The 12,428-nt window shown below is 34.4% G+C and overlaps 1 protein-coding gene across 1 annotated transcript in view; it reads left to right on the top strand.

Annotated features, from left to right (window-relative positions):
* The window catches only part of LOC134478633 (IQ domain-containing protein M-like), a 238,757-nt gene that overhangs the window by 90,384 nt on the left and 135,945 nt on the right, over positions 1–12,428 (top strand). Inside the window, exons 6-7 of the mRNA XM_063260519.1 lie at positions 4,334–4,478; positions 8,051–8,185. Of these exons, the coding sequence (XP_063116589.1) occupies positions 4,334–4,478; positions 8,051–8,185 (280 nt within the window). The remainder of the gene's footprint in view (positions 1–4,333; positions 4,479–8,050; positions 8,186–12,428) is intronic.

Here is a 12,428-nt window from a genome sequence, read left to right as displayed (position 1 = left end):
TTCATAGACTGAAAAGGTGCAAAAAATGGGAAGCAGTATATTTCATGTAATAGAAACCCAGAATGGGGGAAACAAGGGTAACTACTCTATTAGCAGTCAAAGTGGATTTCAAATACCAGCTCACCCAACTATGTAAAGCAAACAGATAAAAAATCAGACAAAGACTAATAGAGTTGTCATGGGGAACACCAATATTCCACTGTCACAGACAATCAACTAGAGAAAAAAAATGAACAAAGAAATATCAGAACTGAACTGAAACTTTGAGTAGATAGATATCTACAGTATTCCACCCAACAACAGAATACATATTATCCTGAGCAGCACATGGGACTTTCTCCAAAATAGACCACATACTAGCTACATACTAGCTCATAGAATGTGCTTATTAAATGCAAGGAGTTGAAATGACCCCACTTAATCAATGACAAAGGAAACCACAAAACTACATAAACACATGGAAATTAAACAATACCTTCTGGAACAACCAGAGGGTTGCAAATGAAATTAAAGAAGAAATTAGACAATTTCTGCTATTAAATGATAATGCTGATATCACATAGCAGAACTTATGGGCTATATATAATGAAGACAGTCTTAGGAGGGAAATTTATACCAGTAAATTCTCACATCAGAAAATCAGCACAAACTCCAATAAATAGCCTAGTGTAGAACTTCAAGTTTTTAGAAAAGGAAGAATAAGTTAAACCCAAAACATGTATGAGGGAGTAAATTATAAAAATCAGAGCAGAAATGATTGCAATTGATACTAAGAAAATAATACAGAGAATCATTGAAGCAAAGAGTTGGTTCCTGTACAGATTAAATAAAATAAATAAGCCGTTACCCAACCTAATCAAAACAAGGCTGGGTGGGGGGATATCCAAATCTATGGAATCAGGAATGGAAAAGGCAAAATTACAACAAATCCTGTAGAAATTCAGGTTAACATTATTTACTTTGAGAACATGTGCTCTAATAAGAGAACAGTCAGGAGAAATGGACAGATTCCTAAATACACATGAATTGCCAAAGCTGAATCAAGAAGATAAAAATCTCTAAATAGACCATTATCAGTCAGTGAAACTAAAGAAGTAATGAAAAAAACTACCAGCAAAGAAAAACTCAGGTTTGCTGATTTCTCTAAAAACTCTAAAACCACTAATCTAAAACCAGTAGTCCTCAAAAACCCTAGTGGATCTAAAACCACAAATCCTCAAGGACCCTAATAGAAATAGAAAGGGAAGCAATGTTACCCAACATTCCTGAAATCAAGCATTACCATGATACCAAAATCAGAAAAGTATCCAACCAACCAAAAAACAAACAAACAAACAAACAAAAAAACAAACTACAACAACAACAAAATCCTCCCAAAGCAACAACAACACAAAACCAACTACATGCCAATCTCCTTAATGAACAGAGTTGCAAAAATTCTCTATAATATACTGGAAAACAGAATGCCATGAATCATCAAAAAGATTATACACCATGACCAAGTAGGATTCATCCCAGATATGGTTCACTGCAGATATGGCTCAACATATGCAACAGAACCAAAGACAAAACCAGAAGATTATCTCAATAAATGCAGAAAAACCAAGTGTAACTTTCATTTATGATAAAAAAATTCTAAAAAAAGTGGACTAGAAGGTCATCTTAATCTTACAAAAATTATGACAGACCTACAGCCAGCATCATTCTAAATGGTCAAAAAAAGTTTTCTCTGTAAAATAAGGAATAAGTCAAGTGTTTACTATCACCACTCCTGTTGAATATACTTCTGAAAATATTTGCCTGAGCAATTAGATAAAAGAAAGAAATAAAATAAATATGGATAAGAAAGAAGTTAAATTATCATTATTTGCCAGTGATATGATATTCTATGTAGAAAACCCCCAAATCTACAACAAAACAGTACTGGAATTAGTAATATATCCAGTAGCCTAACAGGATACAAAGTTGACACTCAAAATCAATAGTATTTCTGTAGACAAATAACTCACTGAAAGAGAAATAAGGGAAATAACGTCTTTCACAGTAGCATCAAGAAAAAAGGCATATATAGGAATCAATATAACAAAGAAACTGACAAACCTTTACATTGAAAATTATAGTACTCTGGTAAAGGACAGCAGAGAGGATATCAGAAAATGGAAAGATAGACTCTGTTCTTGTATAGTGAACCAGTACAGTGAAAATGGCCATGTTCCCAAAATTGTTACACAGATTTAATACAATCCTGATAAAAACATCTACATTCAATATCAGTACCACATCTCTCACAACCAAAAAAGCAGTTGTAAAATTCATATAGTACCAGAAGGCACCGGGAATAGCAAAGGTAATTCTGGAAAATAAGGGCAAGACACCATGAGCAGGGACATCACAATCCTTGATTTGAAGTTGTACTACAAAACTACCACAATAAAAACAGCATGGTACTTCTGTCCCCCAAAAAAACAAAAATAAGCAAATAAATAAAAACAGACTTGAGGATCAATGGACCAGAATAGAAAATACAGAAACAACTCAAAGTGCACATACTCACCCTCCTTATCTTTAACAAAGAGGCTAAATACCTTCATGGGAACAAAGGTACTTTCTTTAACAAACTGGCTTTCCACATGACAAAAGTAGAAACTAGATCCATATTTCTAACAGTGCACTAAACTAAAATCAAAGTGGATCAAAGCTCTAAATGTAAAAACAAATAGTCTGCTGGAAGATAGACTAGATAAAACTCTAAAAGACATAGGTGTAGGCAAAGATATTGTGAACTCTGATCACAAATGTTATACTACAAAGAGTAAAAAACTTGGCTGACATCAAATTAAAAAGCTTTTACGCAACAAAGGAAATCACCAACAGTGTGTATAGACAAACCAAAGAATGGAAAAAAAAACTTTTACCACCTACCTCTTAGACAAAGGATTAATGTCTAGAATATATAAAGAGCTCAAAACTACCAGACCCTCCAAATTTACAGATCTAATCCAAAAATATACATCTGAAATGACCAAATACTTCTCAGATCAAGAAGTACAATCATCAAGTAAATATATGAAAAACATGTTCAAAATCTCTAGTCATCCAGAAATGCAAATTATCCAGGTATGGTGACATAGGCCTATAATTCCAATACTCCACGGGATGAGGCAGGAAGATTGTTGAGAGTTAGAGGCCAGCCTGAACTGCAGAGTGAAATCCTGTGTCAAAAAGACACGCATGCGCGTACACACACACACACACACACACACACACACACACACACACTGAAAGAAAATGCAAATTGAAACAATGCTGAGATTTCATCTCACTCCCGAAAGAATGTCTGTCATCAAGAAATCAACCACCAACAAATACTGGTAAAACTGTGGGGAAAAATGAACCCTCTTCCATTGCTGGTGAGAATGTAAACTGATAAAACCATTATAGAAATCAGTGTGGAGATGCCTCAATAAACTAAATCTAGAGATTCTATCTGACACAGCTGTCTTATCTTTCCAAGAAAATTAAAAACATGTCATGGTGATGTACGAATACCCATGTTTAATGAAGAACAGTTTACAATAGAAAACTCATATGCCCATCAATAGATAAATGGATAAAGAAAATGTGGTATTTATATACAATACAGTATTACTGTGCCATAAAGAAGATAAACCTGGGTCACTTTTAGGCAAATAGTTGTACCTCAAGATCATAAATTTAAGTAAAATAAATCAGACACACATGCTTAAATATCACATCATTTCTCCTGTGTTAGAAGCCCAAAGAGTAAATAAGGAGAAAATGATGGTAGATATTGGGAAGTAGGAAGAACATGTTCCAATGGGAAGGGGAAGAAAGGAGTGGGAAGAGAAAAAGGAAGAAAAGGAAAGGTAATTTATAAAAGAGAATGGAAGGAAAAATGCTTTTGTTAAAAAAAAGAATTAAGATATATTATGTATTAAGTATAATTTCCCTATGATGAATGCGATCCTGATGTACAACACATATGTACTTATAAAAAATGAAAAAAAATTACCTGGTATAGAACAAAATCCAAAATGTGTTATAGATTATGGAAATATCTACACACCAACCTATGAAGCATCTAAGAAAGTAACCACCAGTGAATCATCTACTCCATGGGGAGTATGAATATCTGATGACACAGCAACTCAGTGCAGTTTTGTTCTTCAGGGAAATTCTATTGCTCCATAAGAAACAATGAATAGCCATAACCTAAGAAATTGGGTGAAATAGAAGAAAAGGGATAAATCAAAATAAATACAAAGGGAATTTAATGTATAAAGAGTTAACTGACTCTCCTACCATTTTATAGGCTTTGTATCATGGACCAAATTTGAAAGCAGTTATAGCCATGTATCTGGGACTAATCTATCGTGTTAAATATCGACTCGGGCTTTGGAAAACAAGACAAATTATAAACCTTGCAGAACTAGAGGAGTGGATGGACAGAAAAAAGTGTAAGTGATTTGCGCTTTAAATTTGGAACTAATTATGACAAAGGAACTATACTATATTTATGTAAGCTATTTTCATTTTAAAATGATATATATTGCCATTAATTTATTAGGATCCTGTCTTCATAAGCTCTAAGAGCCTCATTTTGCCTAAATAAAGCACAGAAATAAACAGTGGAGAATATTGGTAAGATAGCTAAGGAATAGATAGAAAAAATATGAACCACAGTGCTGCAGACATCTAGGGAACTGGAAACAAGGAACATTATTTGCCTCTGGAGGGTATGTTAGTACCTATGATATAAAGACATTGGTTGCTGTGCTTTAAGTCATATTCCAGGAGACCTTGCCTGATTGGTTTAGACTGAGTCATATGTCTAGTACTTTTCAGTGGGAAATTCAGGAACCTTGAAAGTTGCAAAGGCTCTATACATTGAAGAAAGGATGACACTGAAAATGAAAAATTAAAACATTGAAATATAAAAATAGTTAATTGGCACTGAGCAGAAAAATCCACCTATCAATTTGATTTTGAGATTTCTTCCATGGAATAAGGTCCCAAGTTTGTATCAGAGATCCTTAATTTAGAATTTAGAATTTAGAATCTTTAGTGAATCAACTGTTATTTAGGATGAGGATAGATGATTAAACCCAGATTTTTGAGCAAAAAATATGCAAGTAAATTATATTTAATTGGAAACATCATTGCTTTATAAAACCATCATGGCTTTATAAAATTTTTCTTGGACTGTGCTGATTATAAAATGTTTCGCATTTTGAACTATGAGTTGCATGAAGACAGTTACTATGTTCATCAACAAATACCTACTCTAGTTAAAAACATAGCTTTCATTGAGTTTATCAGTTATGATAAACTATCTTTTAACAAATAAAATATCCAGAACTTCCTGTGCTGAAATGATTCCTTTTCTCTAGAGATTGAGAAAGAAGTGTTTGTGTGTGTTTGCGCGCACACGCGTGTGTGTAAGAGAGAGACGGTTGGTTTCTTGCTAAGCAGCTTTCTGCATAAAATTTATAAAAAAAGGAGAGTGATCCAGGTGAATAGGTGGAGGAAGAATGTTCTAGGCAGATGGAGAAGTAAGTACCAGGACTTTAGCTGGAGGCTGCTAGTGTTGAGGAAGCAAGGAGATGGATGTTACTGAAATTGTGAGAGAGAACAGACAAAGTACGGCTGGAGAAGTAGTGTGGAGCTCCAGTTGTGTCAGCTTTTGTAGATTGTTGTATTTTACCTTAAGAAAGCTGGGAAGCCATTGGAACATTGTGAACAAGGATTTATCGTAGGACTTATGTGGAACTTCTTTGATACTTCCTCTGAGAATAGTCTGACATAAGGCAAGAAACAGAAAAAAAATGAACTTCAGTTACGACACATGGTGCTCTGTTTAATGTAGGATCTGAACAGTAAAGAAATCTATGTGAATAAAGAATTCTCAAACAAAGCATCCACTTATAATAACAATTTAATTACCCTAATGTTCATTGCCTTTGTAATTTCTTATTTATCTTCATGTGCTTAAGTAAATTCACCTTTCTTTTTGTCTATTGATTACTAATTGGGTGATATGTTGAAAGAGATCTGTGCATATTTTTAAGCATATTTCAATCATTCAAAAATTTCATCAACTTTAATGATGTATGTTTTATATTTACTCCAATTGCACCAGCCTAGTTTGTAAGTTGTGCTTGTTTATTTTACTGCAAGTTTGCTTTTAAGGCATAATATGCAGTTTAGGGGCTCTGTTACCTATTAATATAGTCAACAAAGTTATAATGCTGTGTCCATCAATCTGGTCTTATGAAGAACATTTAAAACTGGCTGATTCCAGGAAAGCTGACAGAAACATGCATTTTTTTGAATAATAAATATATTTAACCACTTTAAAAAAGAAAAAGTAACATTCTTTTATCTTAGCTTGTTTTTTTTAGAATCAGATCCAGATACAGGAATTCAAGTACAACTAACTTATTTGGGAATTGTATGTCGGAAAATACTGTTAGTGAAATACAGAAGGAAGGCAGGGATGGGAGAGAGAGAGCTCAGCGAAACAGTCGGGCTTGCTTCCCTCCAGTGTGAGGTGTTCATCCTCCAACTCTCTCTTGTCTGGCCCTTGGCCACTTTAGTGGAGTGGGGGACTTGATTTCCTGCTCTGTCTGGCTTGCTGCACAGGTGGGCAGAGTGGAGCCATGTGCCAGAATGAGCCCTTAGGCAATGACATGCAGATGCTGGCACTTACAGATTATTTCAAAAGGCACAGAAGTGTAAGGGACAATGAGACATGAATTAGGGCACCAAAAACAATGGATTTGGTTTGTGTTGATGTCTCATTACTATCGCCTTCAACTGAATGAAAGAGTGAATGAATAGAAAATTGCAATCCATACGATCCAGTGCTTGAATGATAAAACTTCTGTTCAAATCCACACAGCTGCCTCTTGCTACTGGGAACCTCTATTTCAAAGCTAAATCTGTACTTTGACATACTTAAACAGTCCCTTTTATCCTATTTTGCGGAATAATAATCAGTTCCATGAGGTTAATCCAGTATGTTTCTAAAACTATACCTACAAATTGTATGTGGCAATGCTCTTGAGATGAGACATAGATGACAGATATCCTACCTATGTGATTTTTGCATGGTAGTTTTCACCCAGGGGTGCCAAAGCACCTTAAACAAGGAAGTAAGATCAAACTAAATCAGTGAGCAAAATGTAGACATGGCTTCAACTTAGTGAACAAATAGGACACTGAATAAGCAGTCCAAAGAAATCCACCATGTGATTCAGTTATCCCACTTTTAGGTAGAAATTCCTAGGAAATGGTTGGCATGCCAAAGAGACACCTGCATAGCTGTGTTTTCTGCGGCATTGTTCACAATAGCTACCATACAGAATCACTATCTGACTGAATACAGAAAATACTAAGTTAGTATTCAGCCCAAAAGAAAATGAGTTCTTATCCTTTGCAGCAAGATGGAGATGGAACTGGAAGATATTATGCTAAGTTATATGAGCCAGACACAGAAACACATGTTTTATCTTAATTATGGAATTAAAAAAACAGAAGTCAACCAGAAAACTGGAACAGCAACTACCAGTTTGGGAAGCAGATTTGGACAGTAGACAAAGGGAGGTTGGATTTGACCAGTGCATACTGTGTACATGTACTGAAATATCACACGGAACCCCCATTAATATGTACAATGACTACTACTTAGTCAAAAATAAAATTGAAAAGCTATGTCTTGTGATAGGGTGTGAGCACTGGTATATGTAATCTGTGATCAACAGCCATGCAGCAAGGTGGAGGAACCTGGTGTTCTCGTGAGGAAATCCAGTCTGTGTCCCTGCAGTGGATGGAGGGAGGAGGGAAGAGCAGTGCTGTCTAGCTTTTGCCAGTAGGAGACTTGGCACACCTCACTCGCAGAGGCTTTTCATTAGACAAGAAAATAAAGCTGGAGCTAAAAGTTCTTCAAGTCAGATGAATCTTCCAGGTGGCTTATACTCGGCATATTATTCATGAAGAAAATATTTTCTCTCACCTTATGGCGTTTTAGTCTATGAAACAATGTTTGCCAAGAGAGAAGATTGGCAAGGATTAGACAGAAGCGAGCTCCTTAAGTACTGCAATGACTGCGGTCACTTTCCAACCCAGAAGCAGATTGACCGCTACTGGGACATGACCAGTGGAGGTGAGTAGTTCCTCATGCCTTTGTTCTTCTTTTCCTTCCATTTCTTTCTGTCTTTTATCATTACTTTTCTTTTCTCTTCTTTCTCTTTTATTTTGTTTTACAAGTTCTTTGTCCTTGAAATTCTTTGCATTTAGCTTAATATATTAAAGGGAGACAGGTTGAAAATATTAGTAACTATTTTTTGGAGGTACTAATGACTTCAAATCTTCTAACTTTTTAAAAAAATTCTGATATAACATAAGTTACAGCTAGTTGAGTATATGACCAACCAGCAGATCTTAAATACTGATGCTAAATATTTTTTCCTAAATAGATTTGGTTCTGATGAACAGTCAAAATTATAAAAATTATATACACATTATCTATTTAAAAAATTGAATTTTATAGTAAGAAAATAATTCATTTTCTGAGCTGCTAGTAAAATAAAAGGCAGTATTGTCTGCACTTTAATAAACCATATAGAGGAACATTTCTCATCCTTAAATCTAATGAGGTGATGGAAATTGTAATTAAGGAATGAGAAATCCCAGTGAATTATCCTTAATGCAGTACCTTATGCTTCTTCTTGATTTTTCCTAATTTCACTTACTAGATTAATTGAAGTGTAATGGACAGAAATATTCAAGGTGTTAATTTGATGCATGCATATATTGTATAATAATTGCCCCAAAATTAATCGACATATCTAACATCATTCATATTTGTCCTCTGTGTGTGTGTGGTGAGGGTTAGGGCATTTAAGTTTCTCTTAGTAAATTTCATATAAATAATACAATGTTATTAACTATTTCACTCCTTTTCCACTTCTCTTATTTTTATTAAATTGTCCTTGGATTACTGTGCTAGATATGTATTATATCTCTATAACTTATTTACTAAATAAGTGGCAATGTGTTCCCCCTCTTGACCAACATCTCTCCATTTCACCCAATGGCTTATCCTGGCATTCTAGTTTCTACATTTATCAATCAAACTTTCTCAGGTTTCACAAGTGAGAGAAATCACAGAATATGTCTTACTGTGTTTGTCTTATTTTGCTTAGCACAGTGTCCTCTGGATTCGTCTGCATTTTTATAAATGGCATGGTTTTTATGGATGTATAATATTCCACTGTCCATATGTGCCATGGTTTTTTTCTATTCACCTATTGATAGAAACATAGACTCATTTCATTTCTTGGCTATCGTGACTAATGTTGGCAGCAAATGCTGAGGTGCAGATAGCTCTTTTGCATATCAATTTCATTTTGTTTGAATAGATATCCAAAATGGTCTAGGGTAGTACTATTTTTAATTTTTTGAGGCACTTCCATACTGTTCCCCACACTGTTTAACCACCAACTCTTCCCAGGCAATGTTAATGGCCTCTCCAATGAGAGGCACTTAATTTCCTGCCAATTCTAACTTGCTACACAGGTGAAACCCTGTGCTAGAGGGAGCCCTTAGGCAGTGAAGTGCAGATGCTGGCATTGCCAAGTTGTTACAGAATGCCCAGGAATATAGGGACAGGAGATACGGATGAGGGAAGCAAAAGCAACTGCTTCCGTTGGGCCTACATTAGTTCTATTTTTAAATTTTTTGAAAAAAAATTAATAATGTTTTGACAAACTATTTTTGCAATCCACAGTCCCATCAGCAGTGTTCAAGGATTTTCTTTCCTCCCTGTCTTCACCAACATTTATCTCTTAATTTGGTAACAGCTGTGACAGTTAAACTGGATTCTCAGAGCAATTGGTTTGGAAGCTGTCCGGGGGATTAGTAAAGCCCACTTCTGGTTGTTTCTGTGAGGTAGGGAGACGTGACTTTGGTTCTGTATCTGGTACCTGGGCCCTCCTGTTCCTGTGCTGTTCTCTTGTTCTGCTTCCCAGACACCATGAGGTAAGCAGGTTTGTTCCACCATCCCATCCTACTATAATGATGCCTTAGAGCTTGTTAACCATGGACTGAAACCTCTAAAACCATGAGGTAAGTAAAATCCTTCTTTAAGTTTGTGAAGCATGTATTTTGCCTAGCAACAGAAACACCTGACTGGTACAGAAACCATAAAAACATGTGTGAGGTGATATATCATTGTGATTTTGATTTGTATTTCTTATATTAATGATATTGCACATTTTTCATATACCTGCTGACTGCTTCCAATTTATTTATTTATTTTTGGTACCGGGGATTGAACTCATAACCTTGTTCTTTCCAGTTTTTAGTTAAGTGGCATTTAATGCTGCTTAACTAAATTCCTGGCCCTGACCACTTCCAATTTACTTTGGGAAAAAAAAATGTTTATTCAGGACCTTTTCTATTTTTAAATTGAATTAGTTGCTAATTATTTATTTGGTCTGTTCAGTATGTTTGGTTTGCTGTAGGGGTTGATTCTAAAAAATCTTGGCCAAGATAATTTTCTGGAAACTTTCCCCTTGTTTTCATGTAGAAGTTTTATGGTTTCAGACCTTTTAAATCTATTCTATTTTGAGTTAATTTCTAATTTTGACATGAGGCAAAGTACAATTTTATTGTTTTGTACAAGAATGTACAATTTTTCCAATTCTGTTTATTGAGGATGTTCTTTCCCTGCTGTATATTCTTGGCATCGTTGTCAAAAGCTAGTTACCTGTGTATGTGTGGGCTTAGCTCTGAGTTCTGTATTCCATTTCATTGGCTTGTTTGCCTGTTTTTAATGCTTGTACTATATTAATTTGAATGCTATGGCCTTAAAACACAGTTTCTGGTTGTTTCTGGTTGTTTTTCTTTCTCAAGATTGATTTAGCTATATGATATTTTTGTAGGTCTTTATAAGTTTTAAGCTTTTGTCTAAAACATCATTGGAATTTTGATAGAGATTATAATGAATTTGTATGTTATTTTGGATAGCATGGATATTTTACTATGAATTCTTCCATGAATGAACATAGCTGTCTACCCATGTATCTATATATTCAATTTCTTCCATTCATGCTTTAAGGTCTTTGTTGTAGGGATCATCACTTCTTTGTTTAAATTGATCCCTAAAAATTTTATTTTTCTTGATGGTGTTATACATGGAATGATTTTCTTAATTTCCTATTCAGATAATTTATCATTAATGTAGAGGAATGCAACTTATTTTTATATATTAGGTTTTCTCTTTGTATAGTCATGCTGCTACAGCTTTCTGCTGTGTTCGGAAATGATGTGTTCATAGTTTAATCGGGAGAAAAATAAATAAACATTTCAAGACCCTTTTTGATATATGAAAAAAGGCTCTCCCAGTAGGAAGATGTATCAATTACATTATGCTACTGGGAAAAATACTTGCCAGACGCAACTTAATGGAGAAAAGTTCAGAGGTTTTAGTCCATGTTTGGTTGGTTTTGAGGCAGAAAAATATAGCAAACAGGCATGTTGGAGCAAAGCTACCTACCTCATGGCATCTAGGAAGAGTAAGGGTCAGAAAGAGCTAGAAAGAGAAGGGACAGAGAAGGATGCATCCCCACGTTTATCTCACTCACACTGACCCACTCATGCACAAGCAGAAGTGTGCTTTCCTTATCTCCTGGGTTTCTCATAAGGCAATCAAGTTGACAGTCAAGATTAACTATAGCAGAAGGTATGAATAAGGTGAATAAAGAATGACATTTCATTATATTTTTAGTTTCATTCCTTTGTCCTTAGTCCACATTTATGTGGACTTTCTTTTGATGCTGTTATATCCATCATACTTAAAACAATTTCTTCAACTTTGGCATTTATTCACTGTGGTTTTGACTAGTTTGACTTTTTAACTGAGAAAAATTCTGCATATAGAAAATGTGGAAAGTATTGTAATACATAAAATATCTAAGAAATAGCAATAATGAACATCTGATACATATTTTTATAATTTTCCTGGCATATGGAATTATTTTTATGAAAACTTTGTATTCTTACATATTGATTGAACATCTGATTCTTTTGCATTTTATTATTCATGTTTCTAAGCTATAAATATATTTTATAACATTATTTATGATTGAGTAATCTTCTATAAGAATGTTCTACATTGTACTTTACTGTTGTATATTAAAGTTGTTATCTTTCTATAACAAGCAATAGCTTAAAAATCAAAGGCAACAAAATAATCAAGTATTTCAGAAATTTATATGCTAGTATTAGTAACTTAAAATATCATGATTTTTTTTCAAGTTAATACAGTAATTTCACAGGAATAATTTCTTCTACTGACTACTTTGGAATATATCACAGTGAGTTAGCTTTTGAGCATGGCTTTG

The sequence above is a fragment of the Cavia porcellus genome, unplaced genomic scaffold, assembly GCF_034190915.1.
Source record: "Cavia porcellus strain 051 isolate PalLab524CR breed Dunkin Hartley unplaced genomic scaffold, mCavPor4.1 scaffold_14, whole genome shotgun sequence".
Classification (NCBI taxonomy): domain Eukaryota; kingdom Metazoa; phylum Chordata; class Mammalia; order Rodentia; family Caviidae; genus Cavia; species Cavia porcellus.
The sequence above is the reverse complement of the archived record's forward strand: the minus strand, read 5'-3'. Positions and strand labels throughout refer to the sequence as shown.